A 22,714-nucleotide genomic window follows, 5' to 3' on the forward strand; every position below is an offset into this window, starting at 1 on the left:
AAGAGCGGGGCTCGGTGCTGCTCAAGAGGCTGCTGCTGGGCCTGGGAGCCATGGGAGGGGCCGTTCAGACTGAGCAGAGCTGACTCGGCCACTGTTGGCCCTTCTTCCTTCCCTATTCTCCCCCATGGCTACGCTCACCTCTGTGCTCCTTAACAGTGACAAAATCACAGGACACAGATCCTAAGGGCTGCTGAGTCATGCCTCCCCGGCCTCATGTGTCTGGGTGCGGCCCTGAGCCCAGGGATAAGAAAGAATTGCAGCCTGAATGAATGTACAACTGGCTAAATGTGGCCGGCCTCTGCGCCCATACTCCAGGGGTGCACATGTACTTGACGGGGTTTCTGGCACAGGCAGGATGACCTCTTTTGGGGGTACAGGGTGTGGTCTCAGCCAGGGGGTCTCCTCCGTGGCCCGACCACAGCCCTGGCCAGGGTGCTGCCGACGCAGCCTTGCCCAGGAGTGTGTCGTGAGGCCTGAGTATGACACGGAGTCCGGGCAGAGGGAGTCTGTCAAGAGGCCAAGATACTGGTGGGGTCAGTGGCAGCCAGAGACACAGGCAGACAGAGCTCAGGGATGGTGGGGCCTGGCCCCCTTTCTGGGTGGAGAGGCCACGGTCTCCATCAGAGACTAGGGTGCCAGCAGGCGAGGGAGCGTGGCCTGTGCCATTTCCCTATGGAAACCTGAGGCAGGGCCCAGGGCAGCACATTTCAGGGCTACAAGTAGGAGATGGGGGAAGAAGGCAAAGGGCTCGCGATTCCCACTCAGGGAAGGATCAGCCTCCGTGTCCCAGCTCCAGGAAGGGTGGCACTGAGGCAGGGAGGGTCACAGGGGCAGAGCACAGGATGCCTTCACTCAGAACACTGGGGCACAGAGCGTGCATGGGGGCCTCATCCCCCCAACAAGGGAAAGTGAAGACTGGATCCTCAGAGGCCACACAGTCAGGCTGGCACCCAGGCCAGCCCCCAAGGCAGAGAACAGAGCGCAGTACGGGAGGGGCCTGGGCCCGGCAGGCAGGGGCAAGGCATGCTCTTTCCTCCAAGGGGGAGGTTTTTAGGGAGTCAGCTGCCACCATTTCCAGCAGCAACCCCTAGCGTTGCTGGCAGGGTATTGGGTGTTCAGCCAATCACAGGTAGGGAGCTCCTGGGATGGGAAGGAACCATCACGCCTCAACACGACCGCCATGAAAATATTTATTTGTGGATATCATACAAGTCAACAGGACCCGCACGAAACAGATGCAGCCTACACAGCGCTGTGGGACCGAGGCTCGCAAACATCCACACGGCACACGCAGGGCCGGCCACTCCGGGTAAACGAAGCCACCCCCGAACCTTGTGGAGCCCGCACTCCCTCGGCAGTGGAACCACGGAGGCGACAGGTGCTTTGATGCCTCCGAAGAGCTCCATTCCATGGAGGGACCGGGCCGTGCCGCCATCCTCCCCTTGGTCCAGTTTTTCAATCACTAGATGACGCTCCTGTTAAAGTTCTAAATCAGGAATGACGCAGCCATGAAGTTAAAGGCCTCCAGAAGGTCACCACACACCGTGCACCCTCCAAGGGCCCACGCGGAGCCAGCTGAGGACTCGCGTCCATTCTCCAGAATATCAGCACCTCTGCCTCCCATCACCAAGAAGGGGCTTCAGACACCTCATGGGGACCTATGACGGGTCAAGCTTGACACGGGTTCTTCCAGCTGCTCGACACGCTTTGGGATGTACTGGAAGGGTCTGCCAGGCCTGCTCAGGCCTCTTTTTGTCCCAATAGCCCTGCACCTGCCCTCCTCCTGCCAGGGGCTGGGTCTTGGGTTAGAAAGTCACCTGAGGGCTTCAGAAGCCGCTGACCCAGCTTGCAGCTCAAAATGAGGACAAAGGTGCTTCCATCCACCTTCATGGAGATGCTGGCTTCGCAGGCCAGTGGGCGAGGCAAGGCCCATAGTTTTACTTAGGACAGGTTTCCCAGGCAGTACCCAGGCCGTGTGGGGATCCCCAAGCAGAGGCTTAGGACGGCATTCTCCCGTCTGTTCCCACCCACCTATCCGCCAGACACCGGGCTTGCCCTTGCTGTCTGTCCCAGCACTGACGGGCAGGACAGAGATGCATGGGGTGAGTGGCCCTGTGGCACTGGAAGGCATCTCCCACCAGAAGTGGGTTTCCTGTTGCACAAAGACCAGAAATGGCCCCACAGTGAACTGGTGGATGGGAAGAAAGGAGAGGCTGGCATTTGGGGGTGCTGTTCCCACCACAGCCCTGAAGCTGGGGCACCCCAACAAGGCTTGTCCCAGGCAAGGGTCAGAGATGGAAGGGGACATCTCTTGCTCTGGGACAGGGTCCTGCTTGGCTCAGACAGTGGGAAAACTAAAAACACCTGTTTATTCTGCCAGAATCGAAAGAAAAATTCCAGGAAGAACTTTTTATTAATATAAATTTTTAAGATATTGACCAGTCATCTACACTTACTCATTAAACTCTGTTTTAAACAAATGAACACACTGTGTTGCAATGAAAGGCAGGAACGCGGTTTTAGACGCTGATTGAAAACCAGTGTCTTTGTGCACTGAGAACAGGAAACATTCTGCTCTGAGAACAAACTGCAGAGTCGACAGGAGACACACATGCGACAGAAAGCCCCCAGTGGGAGTGACCGTGCGCCCTGGTGGGTGATGGGATGCTCGGGCAGTGGCTTGGACACAGCTGTCATGCCACGATGCCTGCTGGGCCCTGCAGGGACAGGGGATACAGGACACACAGAGCCCAGCCACGCACTGTGGAGCGTGGCACAGGCCACACACACTGGCTCCTACCACTTAACAGAGACGAGTCGCATACTGAAAAAAGTCCCCTAGAAGGATGGCTCACGTCCATCCTACCGGGGGGGATGGATGCAGGGACCTGGCCCTGGCTCTGGCCTGGTGGCAACTCCTGCTGGTAGAGGCAGGAGGTGTGCAGCTGGAGTCAGAAACTGAGGTGCTGTCTATAAAAATTCCAAGATTCTGCCGGGCGTGGTGGCTAACGCCTGTAATCCCAGCACTTTGGGAGGCCGAGGCGGGCAGATCACTTGAGGTCAGGAGTTTGAGACTAGCTTGGCCAACATGGTGAAATCCCATCTCTACTAAAAATACAAAAATCAGCTGAGCATGGTGGCGCATGCCTGTAATTCCAGCTACTTGGGAGGCTGGGGCAGGAGAACCACTTGAACCCGGGAAGCAGAGTTTGCAGTGAGCCAAGATCACACCATTGCACGCCAGCCTGGGTGTCAGAGCGAGACTCCATCTCAAAAAAAAAAAAATTATCGAAGATTCCCACCTCCTTCCACCTGCAGATGGCCAGCACCTGCACCTGCCAGGCAGGAACACACGACACGCCCAGCTCTGCCCAGGGCTACACGGCCACACAGGCTCAGGCCTCCTCCCCTGTGCTGGGAGTCTGGAGTGGGGACGGTGTCCACCCAGACCCGCCAGGCCAAGCTCCAGGCTTCCCTGGCTTAGGGCTGGCAAGACTTCCGGGCAGTGGACTTGGTCTCCCAGAGCCACCCTCCCCAGGGCCTGGGGTCCTTCTGGGAGCCCCCTTGGCCCTGGTGATCAGCATCCATCTGAGTGCTTGGTGGACGGACATGGGAGCCGCCTCTCCAGCGAGTCTCAGCGGAAGCCGCTGGCCTGGCAGTGAGAGGCGGCGTGGAAGGAAAAGGCTCAGCAGGCACATCCCTCTGGCGGGCAGAGTGGCATCGGGGGGCCACACAGCTCTCACCTGGACTCAGAAAGCCAGGTCCAAAGTTGTTGTTTCCCTGTCTGCACATAACCTGCTCTGCTCACTCACAAACTCCAGTTCCCCTGCTCTGGGCCCAGACAGGCGATCCACAAGGAGGGGTGTGTGAAGGAGGCCCATGAGACCAGGTGGGTGGCAGGGGAGAGAGGGAGAGACTCCTGGCTACCCGGGCAGCAGAGTACAGTCCAGCCACACAGTGGGGGCACCTCTGATCTCCATAAACATGGACCCTGCTGCCCTGACACAGGTGGCCCCATCGGAGGGCAGGAAGGACAAGGAGAAGAGCTCCAGCTGCCAGAACACTCTCAACCTCCTCTTTTTGCACAGTTAAACTAAAGAGAGAACGAGGCTGGAGCCAGGGCAGGTGGATGGGCAGGGCGGGGAGCTGCTCGGGGCCCAGCAATCTGAGGGCCATCTATACCACCTTCCCTGGCCGGTGCCCTCCCAGGGCCTTGTACCCTGCACCCTACTGTGGGCTCTGCCTTCTCTGACACCAGGCACGAGAGGCCTGAGCTCAACCATATAGCTTTTATTGTCTTACCTCGGGTGGCGGTGGGGACTGTTACCCCAGGGGCTTCGGCCTCCCCCCTGGTGCAGGCAACTCTCTTGCCTGGTGATCTCAAGATGGAGACATCCCTCACTTACTCATCAGCGTGGCTAAGCCAAGCCAGCCTCCGTTCACGGTAAGACCAAACGTTTCAAAACTAGCTCTAACGAGCTTAAGAACAGGACATTAAACAAAGCATCATGCTGCAATTGTTTACATGTACTGGAAAAATAACAGATGCACATAATAACCTTGGCAGGACAAGGCAACAATTTAAAATCGATTTTAAAAAGGATCCTATTGTGGAATTCATCCTTACGGTCTACAAGAAGTCTGAAAAACTGGATTAAGAAAGTATTAAAATTCTGTACCCTGACAATAAGCAGGCAATGTTGGACGAATACAGCTCTCACCTTAAAATAAATTCTTCTCATTATTTTGCATGTTATTAACTATGGAAACTGAAACAAAGATCAATTCTAATTTAGATTCGAGCCATATGGAAACCCATTGCCAATGCCCATGGTTACCTTCCTGGATGAGAAACTGAAACTCAAGACCACCGGGGGCCTCTGCCCAAGTCATGAAAGACGACCATGCCCGGGTGGAAACGGGCCGTGGACAGGGCAGGCTCCAGCTGCTCTGTGGTGACAGCAGGCAGTCTGGGGAGGGGATGCCGGACTCTGCCCACAGAGGCTGACAATTTCCACAACAGCCCTGCACCCACAAAGGCACCCTCTGCTCTCGGACACCCCGATTTCTTTCTCCTTAGTCACGGCCTAGGCCTCTCCCGGCTCGGCTGATACAGCCGAAGAAAACAGAGTTTCAGATTGCGCCAGAGAGCTCCGGATTTACGGGAGGCGCCTGCGGGGACAGCCATTCTCCTAATTCTTGCTTAATACAGGGAAGTCCAAGAAGTAAAGCTGATGTGGGGACTCAGCCTCTGAAACGAGCTCAAAGAACCAAGAATCAAAGTTTGCTCCCCAGGGCACACCGCCCGTAACACCCACTGCACGGGCAGAAGGAGCCCCACACCTGACACTGCGTTCTCATGCTGGGTTTTTCACCAGCTCACAGAAGAGAGAGACATTTAGGTTCTTTCCCCCATGCTATACGTACTCTTGGTGTTTAAAAAAAAAAAGAAAGAAAAAGAAAAGCTTTCCTGGTGGCTGGCAATGTGGCACACACCCCAGTCTCCACTTGGCAGTGAGGGTATTTCCAGTTAAACACCCTACAGAGGGCCAGGTGGTTCTGGCGGATCCCTGCATTCACATACTGGGGAGGCTGCCCCCCCGCCAGGCTCCGGCCACAGCCTTCCTCCTTCCTGCTGTTGTGGCAACGCCCTGCAGGGACCAGTGGCTCTGAGCTGCAAGGGGCCTGCCACCCATGTCCTTGGAGCCAGGAAACATGGCTGGGAAACCCATGTCTGACTCACTCGTTGAGGTAGGGGAGCCAGGCGCCCTGATGCACGCTCGTGAAGGCATTCAGAACGAACAGAATGGGGAAGAGTGGGGGCGGGGGTGGGGGGGTTCCACATAAACCTGCATCTTTTCCCTTTAGGGCATTTTTCAACAAAGAACGCACTCCTGGCAAGCGAGTCTTTCTAGAAGACACTGGAATGGCCTCACAGGAGGGTGTGGGCTCCAGGAGGGGCCCATCTGTGGGGAAGGTAGCGGGGTGGGGGTACCCCTTGGAGAGTCCGCTTCCTAGGGGCCCCATGGGCCCCCACTTCCTGCATCTCCCTATTTCTCTCCAGCCGTGGGTTCTCTGGAGACACAAACCTCTGCACACCCCACAGCTGGGGTGCAGGGCTGCAGGGGTGTGGTTGAAATCAAGGCAAGCCAGAGACAGGCACTGCCGCCTATAGCTATACCTAGGGGGACCCCAAACTCTGGGCAAAGTGGGGCCAGAGAGGTCACTGCTGAGCAGAGGATGACGGGACGTGTCAGAGCTGGTGCTGTGGCCTCTGCCGCCACCCCAGCCTGCCCAAGGGCCTGGGAGCTGCCCGCCCCCACCGTGCCCCACGCCCACCTCGGAAGATTGGCAGCTTCCAGGGTGGCCTCTTGCCCCTGGGCATTTGGTGGGGCACAGAACTGAGGTCAGGGGACAAGGGTTAAATGTGCCAGCAGGGGCAGGGGGCAGGCACCCCTCTGTCCTGTCTACAAATGCTGTGGCTCGATGTGCTGTCACAGGCAGCACATGGCAAACGTGCAGTGCTCAGCCTGCTGCACCACAGATGAGGGGAGCTTCCACAGGGAACCTGACGGGGTGGTTCTCCGGAGCTTCAAAGCTGCTCTTGGCCCAGCACGGACCTTACTGCGTTAGCATCTTCCTCACGTCGCTCAGCGGATTCCTGGAAGACGCCCATGGGTTACAGGAGGTCCCGCAGATACCTGAGAGGTGTGCGGACCGACTTGTATTTGCTGGGGCCTGGGAAGGTCCCTGACGCTGCACCTGTGTGCCTCCGAGCACGTTCCCATCAACCCTCCCATACGGTGAAACAGCAGCCGAAGATCTGAAATCTCCAGGGACTAAACAAGCAGCAAAGTAAGAAACAAAAGTTCAAATGCAGGAACAAAGAGGCTGTGATCAGAATGACAGTAAAGACACTTGGCAGAATTCTTCCTGCCCTCAACAGTTACCACCCGACTCCTTCTCAGAGATGCAAAGACAGAAGCCACCCAGGCCCAGCCCACGCGCAACACGGCCTCTGTGCGGTAGTGGCAGCCGGGACCCACTCGAGGGTCAACGCGCAGCAGGCTCGGCCTCACCCGCTCACCCTCCCACATGGAACACCCCCCGAGATGGCAAACAGGGGCCCGTCTTCCCAGAGGTCCAGGAGCCTCGTGGGGAAGGGAGCCGGGTCTTCAGATCACAAATTTCTGTGATCGCTTTGTTATTTTTCACAAAGCACGACTGGCACATTTCACAATGAAGACCAGCAGATGCCGGACACTCATGAAAGAAAAAAATATCAAGTTTCGGTCATGGCTCTAAGGCAGACGTTACATGTTTTCACAGGGACAAACACGGAGACACCAACGCGCTGCGCGTCACGGGTGAGCGGCGCGGCCCTCACAGCACCGTGGCCTGGACGACGATCTCCGGGTCCTCGATGTCCCTTTTGCTCTGCACCATCCGCAGCTCCAGCTGCATGGGGCTGGGCCTCACTCCTTCCCCGGCCTGGGCTGCGGGGCAGGCAGAGAGCACTGAGTTCCCATCTCAGAGGGGCTCCCGCTGCTGCCTGCTGCCCCCACTCCCAAAGGCGAGGCCAGCAGGAGACACCGGTCACACCTTCAAAACCAGCACGTGCCAGCTCTTCTCTCCCACCCACTTCGGGAGCCAGGGGCCCAAGCAGCCCACGCAGCCCAGCCGCCATACCTTTTGCACACTGGATGGTCCTCTGCAGAACGTGGTGCAAGGTAGACACGGTCTTCTCACAGGCCACCTGCAGGGAGGAGAGACTTGCTGTCCCCCTGGCCCACTCACAACACCCAACGTGCCCACTGCTACCAGGAGGGGATTTCTAGTGAACACAAGGGCCGTCCTGCTCTCCAAGCCACCGGGGAGCCGGCTCCACCAATGCACGTGCTGAACCCTGGAGGACAGGCTGCGGACTGCCCACCGTGGAGAGCCCGGAGGGCTGAGCGGATGCCTGGTCCCAGCCACTGCTCTGGACAAGAGGTGGCTCACAGAAGGGACAGCCTCATGACCTGCACAGAACTTGGCAGGCAGCAGGAGCTCGGTAAGAGTTCCCAGAATTAACTCCTTTTAACGAGTCTACAAGGGGAAGGGCTCCTGCCGAAAGCCCAGCCAATCATCACCCAGTGATGCCTCAGAGTCAGCCAATCATCACCCAGTGATGCCTCAGAGTCAGCCAATCATCACTCAGTGACGCCTCAGAGTCAGCCAATCATCACCCAGTGATGCCTCAGAGTCAGCCAATCATCACTCAGTGACGCCTCAGAGTCAGCCAATCATCACTCAGTGATGCCTGAGAGTCAGCCAATCATCACCCAGTGATGCCTCAGAGTCAAAGGTGCTGGGGAAGCGCAGGGAACTCGCTCCCCGACTCCACAACTCTGGGCTGGCCAAACCCAAAATGTGACCTTGGGCGGCCTGGCAGTGAGGCCTCCTTGGGGCGCCAGCTGGCACGTTTCCACTGCCCTGCACCACCAATTAAACACGGCAGGCCTACTTAATGGCCCTGTTTAATTGCCCTTGAGGGGCCAGAAGGGACGGAATGAGGGAGCTGTGCATTCCAGCTCAGGGTGTGCAGAGGGCTAGTCCCATGGGAGGCGAAGGGCCTCAGTCCACCTCTTCCATTTTACACACCAGGACACTCAGCTGAAACTGACTTGTTGGGAAGGAGGTGTACCCGGGGGGACACATGGCCCCTTGAGGGGCCCGGCAAAGACAGCACACAGAGAGCCACCTGCAGGTCCTGACCTCTGAACTCTTCCTTCCCCAGCGCACCCAACAGTGACAGAGGTGTCCTGTCTTCCTCCTGTCACTCCCATGGCACCCCCACCCTGCCCCACATTCCAAAGGGATGGCAGGCCCCTCCCTCCCACCTGAACCCACTGCAGACGCAGTGGGGAGCACCCAGGGGAGTTTGGGGGGCTGAGCCCAGGGGCTGGGGACCACCTCAGAGCACAGCAGGGCTCTGGACGGTGTTGTAAGAAGACACACTCCAGGGGTCTGCGGAGCCGGCTGACAAAACCACCTGCCGAGGCCACAAGCAACTTTGCTGCATGCAGCACAGGAGGTCACGGATCTGAGCGCCAGAGTTGCAACAAAACTCCTCTGTCCCCGCTGAGCTGTGTGCTTAACCATGGGACACACAAGAAAGGCTCACGAGACCCCCATCCCAACCTGCCATGTCAGTCACCCAACAGACCCAGTCCGCCCAGTGTCTAAGCAAAGCCACCCGATCTCTACCAACTTGAAAAGCAAGCAGACATCCAGACAAAATGCCTGGAAAGACGGCTCTCCACACCTGCCTGGAACCCTGTCCTCAGCCTCCCGCCTACTGTCCCTGAAGGGCGGCTCCAGCCATTCGGTCCCTCAGGTCACTACCGTAGTCACACTGTGGGAAATGCTGCAGGGTGCCACTCCTCCGCAGCAGCCCCCAAGTCACCAAGGACACAACAGCTCCATGCATCCCACAGCCGTGCGCCAAAGCCAAGCGGGCGGCATCTGAATCCCGGTGGGACCCCCGTGGGTCTGTTCTGAAACATCTGTCACCCAAGCCCTCACAGACTCTGATCATCCCTAGGTCCCAAATAAGGGAAGATGGGAGGCGATGTGAGGGTGACAGGTGCAACTCCGGAGCCCATGGCCCGGCCACTGCCCTCCCCCGCAACTGGGACCAGCACTCAGGGCCATGCTCTGTCAGCTCAGCAGGGACCCCCCACCAGGACTCTCATACCCTGCTCCCCATGAGGTGCTGTGGGAGTGGGCGAGGAGGGGAGCAGTGCATGTGGCTGACCTTGAGGTTATTGGGGTGCTTGTGTGTCCACGCCAGGAGCATGGCAGCAAACAGGTCCCCAGTGCCCACAAAGACGGCGTCCACCTTGCGAATGTCCATCCGGATGCGTTCCATCACCGTGGAGCCAGTGGGATTCCCTAGGGAGAGAAGATGGGCAAGGTCACTGAGATCTGCCGCTCCTCTGCCAGGGCCAGCCTCCCCGTCCCTGGTCCCCCGGGGCACAGCGGCAGGGAGGGTCACAGAGGCAGAGCACAAGGTGGCCTCGCTCAGGACGTGGGGGTTCATGACATGCATGGGGTCCCCATCACCGCAGCAAGGGAAAGGGAAAGACTGCACCCTCCAAGGGCCACACGGTCAGGCCGCCTCGGGGGTCGCTGTGCAACTCCCGAGAGTAACAACAGCGTGAAGAACTAGGATATGCCTGGACGTATCCAAGTGTGTGTGTGCATGTGTGTGTGTGTGTGTGTGCATGTGCCCACGTGTATGCATGTGTCCACGTGCATGCATGTGTGTCCGCATGTCTGCATGTGTGAGTCCATGTGTATGCATGTCCGCGTATGTGTGCATGTGCCCATGTGCATGTGCCCACATGTGCGTGTGCCCGTGTGCATGTATGCCTGTGTGTGCCCGTGTGTATGTGTGCATGTATGCCTGTGTGCCCGTGTCCACATGTGTGCCCATGTGTATGTGCATTTGTGCCTAAGTGTATGTGCATTTGTGCCTATGTGTGTGCCCGCAAGTCTCCCATGTCCAAACACAGAGCAGCAAGGAGGTCACGACTGTTCTTTTGGGGCCATGGGTATGAACTCGCGGCCACTAGCTTAGTACACGACCCCAGCCTTCTGTGTCATTTTCACACTGTTCAGAGACAATCAACCAGGTGGTGTCTGTGTAAACGATCAGCACAGCCGGGTGGACGCGTCCTCCCAGTGAACTCAGGGACCCGGCCTGGCTCTGAGGGAGGCCTATGATGCTGGGTCCGTGGAAGCCGGCTCCAGCCAGGCCATTCATCGTGACGTCTGAGGTCTTGGGAATCCCACCTGATCCCTGAGAGTCTGTAAAATGGGGATGTCCTCCCAGTGCTGGATAAGGCTTAAATTTCATGCTGTTGAACCCAGAACATTCTTGCAGCCCCAAAGAACACCTTCCTCTGGGAAGAGCAGAGGCGGCCGCGGTGCATGACAGGGGCACTTACTCCTCCTCTGGCTCCCCAGCACGATCAGGTAGTCGCTGCCCCGCGGGGAGGGCAGGTCGGAGCTCGTGATGACCACGGTGTCGGGGCCCATAGAGTGCAGCATGTCCATCACCTGGCAGCGGCACGGGGAGCGTCAGCCACGGCCGGTCACACCCCACTCCCCCATCCATCACCTGGCAGTGGCGCAGGGAGCGTCAGCCACGGCCGGTCACATCCCACTCCCCCATCCATCACCTGGCAGCGGCACGGGGAGCGTCAGCCACGGCCGGTCACACCCCACTCCCCCATCCATCACCTGGCAGTGGCGCAGGGAGCGTCAGCCACGGCCGGTCACACCCCACTCCCCCATCCATCACCTGGCAGCGGCACGGGGAGCGTCAGCCACGGCCGGTCACACCCCACTCCCCCATCCATCACCTGGCAGCGGCATAGGGAGCGTCAGCCACGGCCGGTCACATCCCACTCCCCCAGAGCCCGTTTCCCATGGCGGCACTCCCGGAGGGGAGACAGCCACCTGGTCAGCCACTATCCCCCCAAACTGTCAGCCCAAACCGCGTGGCTCCCCACAGGTGACTGGCAAGGGCCTCCTCGGGGGCTGGGCAGGTAAGTGGACAGACGCGTGCCTGTCCTGCAGCAGGGAGGAGCTGGCCCCTCTGTACGTTGGCTTTTCTGTAACTCTCGTAGAAACTGTCTCCACTGCACGGCTGCCTCACAGCAGGCAGCACGCGTGCACACACACACACACACACACACACACACTTGCTGCATCGCCACCCAGCATGTGTCCATAGCAGAATCTGGACCCTGCTCCAGGGTCAGCTGATTCTGCAGTCCCAGGGCCCAATACCAAGTCAGCGAAAGGCCTCCGAGTGGGAGGAGTGGCAGCTGCGGTGGCCCATTCCCAGAACCAGGCTCCTGGGCTGTGAAGACAAAACTCAGGGCAGCGCCAGGCTGCTTGGGAACGTAGCCCAAAGCACGTGGACTCCTGCGGCAGTCTGACGGTGTCTGCTCTAAAATGCATGTTAAACATGGCACCCATGGGCCGGGCGCAGTGGCTCACACCTGTAATCCCAGCACTTTGGGAGGCCGAGGCGGGCGGATCACGAGGTCAGGAGATCGAGACCATCCTGGCCAACATGGTGAAACCCCGTCTCTACTAAAAATAGAAAAAATTAGCCGGGCGTGGTGGCGGGCGCCTGTAGTCCCAGCTACTCGGGAGGCTGAGGCAGGAGAATGGCGTGAACCCGGGAGGCGGAGCCTGCAGTGAGCCGAGATCGCGCTACTGCACTCCAGCCTGGGCGACAGAGCGAGACTCCGTCTCAAAAAAAAAAAAAAAAAAGAAACATGGCACCCATGTGGCAATATTCAGAGGGGGTCCTCTGGGGTGTGATTAAGTCACGAGGGCTCCCCTTTCACTGTGCCTGACGAGAGGGCTGGAGGGAGCAGCATGGGCCCCTCGAGCCCCCCGCTGTCCACACATGAGGACACAGCAACAAGGTGCAGTCCGGGTAGCAAAGCAGCCCCCGCCAGACCCTGAGCCTGCTGGTGCCTTGACCTTGGACTTCCCCAGCCTCCAGAACTGTGGGGAACAAAGTTCTGTTCTTTTTTTTTTTTTTTTTTGAGATGGAGTCTCACTCACTCTGTCGCCCAGGCTGGAATGCAGTGGTGCAATCTCAGCTCACTGCAACCTCCGCCTCCTGGCTTCAAGCGATTCTCCTGCCTCAGCCTCCCAACTAGCCGGGATTATAGGCGTGCACCACCATGCCCGGCTAAGTTTTGTATTTTTAGTAGAGATGGGGTTTTACCATGTTGGCCAGGCTGGTCTTGAACTCCTGACCTCAAGTGATCTGCCTGCCTCAGTCTCCCAAAGTGCTGGGATTACAGGCGTGAGCCACTGTGTCTGGCCAAAAGTTCTGTTTTTTATAAATCATCCAGTCTCAGGCATTTTGTCACAGCAGCCCCAACAGACTAAGATGACTCAACCAAAGCTCAATGCTAGCAAGACACCCACGGTCTCCAAGTCCCAGAGAAAAAGGACTTTGAAGACACTGCATCTTGGGCGGCTGCATCTGCTCCTATGTCCAGCCTCCAGACTGCCCTTCCCAACAGCTGGCCTTGCAAATTCCAAACATGCCCAGGAGCCCCCACACAGCTCAAGCCACCACCTTACAATATCCCTTCACACACATGCGCACATATGCGCGCACACGCACACATACCCACATACACACATGCACACACACGCACATGGACACACGCACACATGTACACACATACACGCACATGCGTGCACACGCACACACATGCCCACACGCACACACCCATTTACACACACACGCACACGTGCACACACGCACAAACACACACACAATATGCGCACACACACACGCACACATGCACGCAAACACACACATGCACAAACACGTGCACACATGCACACACACACACATATCCTGCTGATCTCTGGAGGCCCCTGACTAGTACAGACTGTTCAGTCACTGCTGGGGAGAAATGACGCAGTGGTGCCACTCAGCCAGCCTGTCTCCTGTCCCCACCGTGAGCGGCACATCTGCCCCACACAGGCCCCAGAGGGCCTCCTTACCCCCAAGGCTTCCTCCTGGCTGTGGATCTTCCGGCCACTCAGTAACCTGGAAGACAGGCGGGGACAGGCAGGTGGGGACAGGTGAGCCCCTCCTCTCCGGGTTGTGTGCTGACATTCCCCAAACCGCAGCGGCTCTGGAAACCCCCATCCCCACAGGCAGCTAACTCTTCGTCCACTGGCCACCATGGGCCGGGGCCCCTGCAACATGTGGGGTTTGGTTCTAAAGGGGACCCTCACATTACAGGAGTCATGTAAGGCCCAATCATGGCTGCTGTTTATACGTAACCGTGGTGATGGACAGCAGCCATGGCCCCCACTTAAGGCCTACGCCACAGGGAAGGGTCTCAGCATGGGTGACTGACATCCATACAAAGTCAAAGAGCCACTAACGATTAATGCACGCATGGGCCACCCATGGCTCAGGGGCCTCGAGTGAGATGCCACCCCCGAGTTTGGACAGGCCCAGGTCAGGGATCCCGGGCCTCCATTTGTCAGGCGCCCCCACCCCTTCGTGAATGGGGGGCTCAGGACCTGGCTCGGGGCCAGGTAGAGCTAAGCTGTGACAGGCACCAGACCCCTCCGTGGGCAGCTCCACTCTTCATGGCATTGGGGTGCTGGCGGCTTCCCCCTGGTGTCTGATTCTTCAGCTGGGCGGGGCCATGCACCCAAAGAAAGACCTTTTCAAACTCGGTATCAGACAGGCAGGCCCAACACACTCCTCTTCCCCTCACAGGGCGGCAGGTGATCTGGCCGCCTGTGCTGCCCCCACCCTCCCTCTGCTGTGGTGGCCCCGACAAGCCCACAGCTCCCCAGGTCGCCCCTCCCCTTCCTCTCCAGGGGCCCTGCCGCTCAGGAAGGCACAGGGGCAGCAGAACCATCCCCATCACCCATGGCTGCCACCACCAAAGAGAAAGCGTGAGCCTGGGACCCAGGTGGGCAGGGGCTTCTCCAACCCAGGCGCCCCCACCACATCCTGCTCCAGTATCAAGGGGCACTCGCCCCACGGCAGGACCTTCCTGAGAACCACTTCGTAAGCTAAACAGGCAGCCCGAGGGCAGAGTGGAGACCCTTCTGGCACGTTCTCTGCAGCTCTCCCTGGGGAAAGACTGGTAGCATTTGCCATTTAAAATGACTTACTCTGCTCGGCACGGTGACTCACGCCTGTAATCCCAGCACTTTGGAAGACTGAGATGGGTGGATCATCTGAGGTCAGGAGTTCAAGACCAGCCTGGCCAACATGGTGAAACCCCATCTCTACTAAAAATACAAAAATTAGCCGGGCGTGGTGGCTCACGCCTGTAATCCCAGCTACTCAGGAGGCTGAGGCAGAAGAATTGCTTGAATCCCGGAGACAGAGGTTGCAGCGAGCTGTGATTGTGCCACTGCACTCCAGCCTGGGCGACAAGAGCGAGACCCATCTTGAAAAATAAATAAATAAAGTAAAATAGAATAAACGACTTACTCGGCCTCAAACTGGTTGGGCGTGATAATGTCTGCAACCGGCACCACTTTTTCTTTGTAGACGGGAAGGAGGTCCTCCGGGACGTACTGGCGAACAAAGGAGGCAGGAGGAGAGGCCGAGTCACCGGAAGGGAAGCACGCCAGGGGGCGCGGAGGGAAGCCCACCACGGAGTGCTCCCCAAAAAGCTCCCTGAAGTCCAGGCTTAGGGGCCAGGCCCCCCGACTGTAGAGACAAGTTGTTCCCACCACGGGGGCAGCGTGTGGCCGAGGCACACTAGAGCGGGGAACCCTAAGTGCTCCGAGGGAGGACTCAGGGCGCACAGTGGGTCCCCGCAGAGTGTCTGAGAGGAGAAGGAGGTGAAGGAGAAAGGGAGGGAGGGAGGAGGGAGACGAGGAAAGAGAAACCCCACGGGTGGATGGAGCGGCCCTGGTCATCTGGGGAGGGCTGGGGGGTGCTGGCCATGCCCATCTGCGACTGGGAGCCCAACCCGCCAGCTCTTCCTGGCTGAGTCAACGCACCCTTCGTCTACTTGTTTTTGCCTAAGTTGCCTGACAAACAATTCAACACGTTTTTTTCTTTTGTTTTGTTTCGTTTTTTGAGACAGTTTCGCTCCTGTTGCCCAGGTTGGAGAGCAATGGCGTGGTCTTGGCTCACTGCAACCTCCACCTCCTGGGTTCAAGTGATTCTCCTGCCTCAGCTTCCCGAGTAGCTAGGATTACAGGCGCCCACCACCACGCCCGGCTAATTTTTTTGTATTTTTTTTTAGTAGAGATGGGGTTTCGCCATGTTGGCCAGGCTGGTCTCAAACTCCTGACCTCAGGTGATCCACCCGCCTCAGCCTCCCAAAGTGCTGGGATTACAGGCGTGAGCCACTGTGCCAGGCAACACGTGATTTTCTTTAGCGATCAAATTTAAGCCAGAGCCAGTGCGAAGCTCTGGAAGAATTTTGTGGGCTTTATGGAACATTTCACCAGCCCCTGCTGGCTGAGTGGCCTGAGTTTCCAATCCCTTCACTTCACTTTGCTCCTGGAAACCTCCCTTGGAGATCAGAGGCCCCACAGGAGGCACGTCTGCACCTGGTGCTCCGAGCACACAAGGTGGTCACACGCCGGCCGCTGCTCCAGACATGGCTTAGGAGGCACTAAGGATGGGTGGGTGGCACCTGGATGTCCCCGATCCCTGGACCAGGAAATCGAAGGAAAGCTCTTTAGAGCCCCATTTTGGGTAGGGAGGGCCAACACACCCCTTTAACCTCACGGAAAGGGGAGATACCAGATGACGGCTCATCTGAGACAGGAGCTCATGTTTAGGCCACTCTTATTCAGGAAAACAAATGTGATCAAAATCAAGGGGCCAGATCCCATAGCCGCACTGAACTGGACAGTGGCCCCAACTCTTCGTGATCCAAACACGAGTGTCTGCCGAGGGTCAGCAGAGCCCACGCCAGGGAGTACCATGAAGGGAAGGCAGAGAGCTGCAAGCTGGGGTCCTGCAGGATGGGCACAGGACAGGGAACCTTCCAGAGAACAAGCATGGGAGAAAGTGGACAGACAGACGCTGAGCACACCAGCCCGCCCCACCCAGTTAGATGCCCAGCGACAGATATCCTGACTTCAACCACTGACCCAGCGGGGCAGGGAGGGCACAGGCCCAGGCGTGCCCTGTGCCATGGAGAAGCCCGCTGTGCTCAGTGAATATACAGCAACAAACAGACACACTAGACACAACGACAAAGAAGGCAGATACTGAAATCGCCTTGGCGCTGAATGGCTGAGTTAAAAACCCACAGGCAGGATCCCCTTTGGGTTCCTTCCGCCTCTAAATTCTAGGCTTCTGGACTGGTCACAGTGGATTTGTTCTCCATCCACTTGATCCGATGTCCAGGTCTGTGGGCTGCAGCTGCTGCTGTTACTATACAGCTCGTGGGCTGAGTGGTTTCTAGATTTCTTTTGTTTTTTGAGATGGGGTCTTGTTCTGTGGAGTGACTGTAGTGGTGCGATCTCAGCTCACTGCAGCCTCCACCTCCTGGGCTCAAGTGATCCTCCCACCTCAGCCTCCCAAGTAGCTGGGACTATAGGTAGGTGCCACCACACCCAGCTCATTGTCTTGTATTTTGATTAGAGATGGCAGGGTTTTGCCATGTTGCCCAGGCTGGTCTTGAACTCCTGGGCTCAAGCCAGCCACCCGCTCTGGCATCCCAAAGTGCTGGGATTACAGGCATGAGCGACTGCACCCAGCCTGGTTTCTACATTTTTAAATGGTTAGGGGAAAAAAGTAAAAAAAAAAGAATGACATTTTGTGACACATGAAAATTATAGAAAATTCAAATTTCAGTGTCCACAAATGAAATTTTATTAGAAAATAGTCATCCATGGCTGGGCATGGTGGCTCATGCCTGTAATCCTAGCACTTTGGGAGGCCAAGGCAGGCGGATCACTTGAGGCCAGGAGTTCGAGACCAGCCTGGACAACATGGTGAAATCGTATCTAGTAAAAATATACAAATTAGCTGGGTGTGGTGTTGCACACCTGTAATTCCAGCTACTTGGGAGACTGAGGCATGAGAATTGTCTGAGCCCGGGAGGCAGAGGTTGCAGTGAGCTGAGATCGTGACACTGCACTCCAGCCTGGGTGACTGAGACTCTGTCTCAATAAGAAAAGAAAGAAAAGAAAAGAAGTCATCATGTTTGTACACCTCTTACCTGTGGCTGCTTCTGTGCTCTAATGCAAACAGCTGTGGCAGGGCTGTGCGGCCGGCAAAGGTGTCAATATTTATCTACTGTCAGTCACTTTACAGAGAACATGTCGGTCCCCTTTCTCCTTCCTAACAAGGTTTGTCTTTTTACCCCTGGACAGAGGAGTCCACCAAGTTAGACACTTAGAGATGTGGGCCTGTCTTCTGGCTGGACAGGAATAGCTCCACTCCCCACACTTTTAAATCACACACGTGGAATTACTCACCATCGAGCCTTCGCCGTCCCACTTGTCACCCAAGACTGGATCACACACTGCAGAGACACAAGGGCATCTTTTCAGCAAAGGCTACAGCTGACGAGTAAGAAACCCTCAACATTTCTTTCTTCTTCTTTTTTTTTGAGATGGAGTCTCGCTCTGTCACCCAGGCTGGAGTGCAGTGGCGCGATCTCGGCTCGCTGCAAGCTCCGCCTCCCGGGTTCACGCCATTCTCCTGCCTCAGCCTCTCCGAGTAGCTGGGACTACAGGCGCCCGCCACCACGCCCGGCTAATTTTTTCTATTTTTAGTAGAGACGGGGTTTCACCGTGGTCTCGATCTCCTGACCTCGTGATCCGCCCGCCTCGGCCTCCCAAAGTGCTGGGATTACAAGCGTGAGCCACCGCGCCCGGCCTTCTTTCTTCTTTTCTTTAGACAGGGTCTTGCTGTGTTGTCCAGGCTGCAGTGCAGTGGTGCAATCATGGTTCACTGCAACCTCCATCTTCCAGGCTCAGGCGATCCTCCTGCCTCACCCTCCGAAGTGGCTGGGACCACAGGCATGCAGCAGCACACCCAGCTAACTTTTAAATGATTTGTACGATGGGTTCTCACCATGTTGCCGAGGCTGGTTTTGAACTCCTAGGCTTAAGCGATCCTCTCACCTCGGCCTCCCAAAGTGCTCGGATCACAGGTGTGAGCAACCACATTTGGCTTTTTTCTTTTTTCTTTTTTTTTAAGCTGCCAAGTTGAAGTAGGTATCTTCCCTTTTTTAATTTAACTTTTTAATACAGTAAAAAATATATACCATAATCTTTGCCAGTTTAAGCATGTTTAGGCGTATAATTCAGGAGCATTAAGGACATTCTCGCTGTTGTATAACCACGACCACCATCCACCTCCAAAATGTTTCATCTTTCCAAACCGAAACTCTGTCCTCATTATACACTCACTCTCCATTCCCCCTGCCCTAGGCCCTGGTAACGTCTAGTCGGCTTGCTTTTTATTTATTTATTTTTATTTTTATTTTATTTTTTTTGAGATGGAGTCTCGCCCTGTCACCCAAGCTGGAGTGCAGTGGCGCAATCTTCGCTCACTGCAACCCCTGCCTCCCGGGTTCAAGTGATTCTCCTGCCTCAGCCTCCAAAGTAGCTGAGATTACAGGTGCACGCCACCAGGCCTGGCTAATTTTTGTATTTTTATTAGAGATGGGGTTTCACCATGTTGGCCGGGCTGATCTCGAACTCCTGACTTCAGGTGATCCGCCCACCTCGGCCTCCCCAAGTGCTGGGATTCCAGGCGTAAGCCACCACACCGAGCCTTCGTCTGCTTTCTACCGCAATGAACTGGCCTTTCCTAGCCCCGCCGGGCCTTCGTCTGCTTTCTACTGCGATGAACTGGCCTTTCCTAGCTATTTCAGATAGCGGAATTGTGTAACAGTCGCCCTTTTTGGTGTCTGGCTACTTTCACTAAGCATCATGTCCTCAAGCGCCATCCACATTGCAGAGTGTGTCAGAATTTCCTTCCTTTTCCGGAATGAGTAATACTCCATTGTATGCACGGACACTTTGTTTGTCTATCACCCATCAATGGACACAGCCTGTTTCCACCTTTGGTCACTGGGAAAAATGCTGCTACAGACGTGGGAATACACACATCCGCTTGAGTCTCTGTTTTCAGCTATTTCGGATACATGCACAGGGCGGAACTGCTGGGTCACATGATGTCCGTGTTCCACTTGTTGGGGAACTACCAACGTGTTTTCCACAGTGGCCGCACCCTTTTATACTCCCAGCAGCTGTGCATGAGGGTTTCTGCATCCTCGCCCACACTGGCTATTTTCTGTGTCTTTGATGACAGTCATCCTAATTGCTGCGAGGTGCTATTCATCACTGTTTGCCACCCAAGCAGGTGCAGCAGCTCCCTTCCTCTTCCTGGCCTCAAGCAGACACGATCCGGGCCTCACGCATCTGTACCGACAAGCATTCTCCTTTTGGGCAACAGTACACAGCGTGGCAAACCATGTGCTGGGCCAGGCCTGCCCTCCCGCCACCCGGGAGACCTGTGCCCCAGAGAGAGCCTGTCTGCAAGGTTTGGTGACGCTGCCCCTTCTCCCAGGCGGCAAGATGGATCCAGCACTGCCTGGCCTCTAAGGAAAGACCGATCTAGGCAGATGCCCCAAAGATTTGGCCACTCCCTAGCAGGCCCAGTCTAGGTGTGACCCTCCCTCCCCCTACTCCCTAGCCTGGCCCTGCCTGGGTGCGACCCCTCCCTTCTCCAACTCCCTAGCCTGGCCCTGCCTGGGTGCGACCCCTCCCTTCTCCAACTCCCTAGCCTGGTCCTGCCTGGGTGTGGCCCTTTGCCCCTTCCACCTTCAGGGTCAGTGTAGTCACACAACAGTGCTGCCTGGGCCCCAGGCCTTCACACAGCAGCCCTGCTATATGAGCACACTGACGCCCCTTCCTGTCTCACACCAGCCACACAAGACACCAGGGTCACCTGTAAACGCTTCTAGCCCGGTGGACTTCAGCAGGCCCACATCTTCAGAGGCCCAGCAGACACAACTCACTGGCCCGGAGAGGCGGGGCACGGAGGGGTGCAGAGGAGGAAGGAGGCTAAGACGTCCCTTCCCGGGCTCCCAGGCCAGCCCCACCCATGTGGGGCCACACAGCCAGACCTCAGTGTGGGCCCCTGCCTACCGTACACCAGCCTGGGGTTCTGCTGCTTCAGCTCCTGCACGATGTCCACCACCATGGCCAGGAACGACTTGTCCCTCGTATAACCTTTAGGGGGAGAATCCAGGTTACCCTCAGAAAACAGGAGACTCACCACAATCAACTGTGGCACAACGAAAGAGAAGCACCAGCAGACCCTGCAGAGGGGTGGCTGGGGAGGGAGGTGAGTGTGGGTGAGGTGTCCCCATAGTGCTCAGGGGCTGGGGGGAGGGGGATGGGTGCAGGCGAGGTGTCCCCACAGTGCCGGGGGCAGGGGGGAGGGAGGTGGGTGCAGGCGAGGTGTCCTCACAGTCCAAAGACACGGAGGGCAGACCCGGCAGCATTTCCCAACAGAAACACTGTGCTTCACAGGAATGAACCCATGGGCGAGGTGAAGGAATAATCTTTCCTTTATTTATATTTCTACTTTCAGTAATAAGCATATGACACTTTAATCTTACTTATTTTGAGACAGGGTCTAATTCTGTCCCCCAGTCCAGGGTGCAGTGGTTCAACCACAGCTCACTGCAGCCTTGAACTCCCAGGCTCGAGCCGTCCTCCTACCTGAGCTTCCCGAGTAGCTGGGACTGTGCCCAGCTAATTAATTTTTAAAAATAGAGACAGGGTCTCCCTATGTTGCTCAGGCTGGTTTTGAACTCCTGGCCTCAAGCGAGCCTCCCTCCTAGTCTTCCCAAAGTGTTGAGATTACAGGTTCGAGCCCCTGTGCCTGGTCTTATATGTGACCTTTATACATGTAGAGAGGCTGGGCGCAGTAGCTCACGCCTGTAATTCTAACACTTTGGGAGGCTAAGTGTTTCCCCTAACCATTTAAAAGTGTAGAAACCAGGCTGGCTGCAGTGGCTTACGCCTGTAATCCCAGCACTTTGGGAGGCTAGGGTGGGTGGCTGGCTTGAGCCCAGGAGTTCAAGACCAGCCTGGGCAACATGGCAAAACCCTGTCTCCACACACACACACAAAAAAACAAAGTTAGCTGGGCACGGTGGTGCACGCCGTTACTCCCAGCTACTTGGGAGGTTGAGGCAGGAGGATCACCTGAGCCTGGGAGGTTGAGGCTGCAGTGAGCTATGATTGCGCCACTGCACTCCAGCCTGGGCTACAGAGTGAGACCCTGTCTCAAAAATAATAATAATAATAAACATGTATAGAAATACAATTTTTTTTTTAACCAGAAAGTTGACAGAGGATGGCAGTGTACCAGGTAGCAGCCCGTCACCTGAGTGTCCCACCCACCTGTCCTGCCCCGGTTAGCATTCCCAACACCCTGCCTGCACCCTCCCCTGGGCACTGGAACCCCAGTGTGGTCACAGGAGTGGGGGTGACTTGGCATAGCCTGGGCAGTCATTGTCCCGGAAGGCATAGTGTGGCCAGGACCCCCCCAGGCTACCGGGGGTGTGATGGTGGCTTGGGAATGCCAAGGCCCTCCTTGAAGGGGCAGGGACCCGAGACAGGTCCAGGGTGGGGGTGCTCTGGACCTCCCTGAGCCCACCCTGGCTGGAGTGGGGTGCACAGTCCCTGTGGCAGCTCGCTCCGGCACCTGCCTGTGAGCACGTAGTCATATTTATTCATGTTGTTCAGCTTCAGGCCTTCGTACAACTCCTGGAGCTCATCTGAATTCAGCACTTGGCCCTTCCAGTGGGCATAGCCTAGAGGCAGAGGAAACCACGGGGGCTCAGACACAAGGGGGCCAGCCGGGGCCGCCGGCTTCCCTCGACACCCGCCCACTCTCCCTGAGGCTGCCTGGTAGACGGCTCCTCCCCATGGACTGGCTGAAACCCGAAGGAGATCACCAGGCACAGTGCTTGGCAAGTCCCGACAGCTGTCCACACGGGACGCCTCGAGCCCCCTGCGAGCCCCCTGCCCCTACACTGTCAGGGATTGTTACTATGACCTCCGTGGCCCCCACCCTCCCACTGCCCGTTCCTGTGGGAGCTGCGTCCCAGGTACAGGCGGGACACGGGGAGACACACACCAGCTC

At 57.0% G+C, this 22,714-nt stretch overlaps 1 protein-coding gene and 1 pseudogene across 1 annotated transcript; both read right to left on the reverse strand.

Annotated features, from left to right (window-relative positions):
• Positions 1-740: 740 nt before the first annotated feature.
• On the reverse strand, positions 741-2,308 carry LOC116482288 (uncharacterized; annotated as a pseudogene).
• An 86-nt stretch (positions 2,309-2,394) lies between these two features.
• On the reverse strand, positions 2,395-22,382 carry PDXK (pyridoxal kinase). The gene is made up of 9 exons (XM_032175626.2): positions 22,278-22,382; positions 20,704-20,787; positions 18,019-18,065; positions 15,059-15,144; positions 13,597-13,642; positions 10,995-11,106; positions 9,800-9,936; positions 7,690-7,756; positions 2,395-7,496 (listed from the first exon to the last, which is right to left on the reverse strand). Exons 1-9 carry the CDS (start codon positions 22,303-22,305, stop codon positions 7,384-7,386), a joined length of 720 nt encoding a protein of 239 aa, XP_032031517.1. The 5' UTR covers positions 22,306-22,382; the 3' UTR covers positions 2,395-7,383.
• Between the last annotated feature and the right edge of the window lie 332 nt (positions 22,383-22,714).

This window comes from Hylobates moloch, unplaced genomic scaffold (assembly GCF_009828535.3).
Source record: "Hylobates moloch isolate HMO894 unplaced genomic scaffold, HMol_V3 SCAFFOLD_14, whole genome shotgun sequence".
NCBI classification, from domain to species: domain Eukaryota; kingdom Metazoa; phylum Chordata; class Mammalia; order Primates; family Hylobatidae; genus Hylobates; species Hylobates moloch.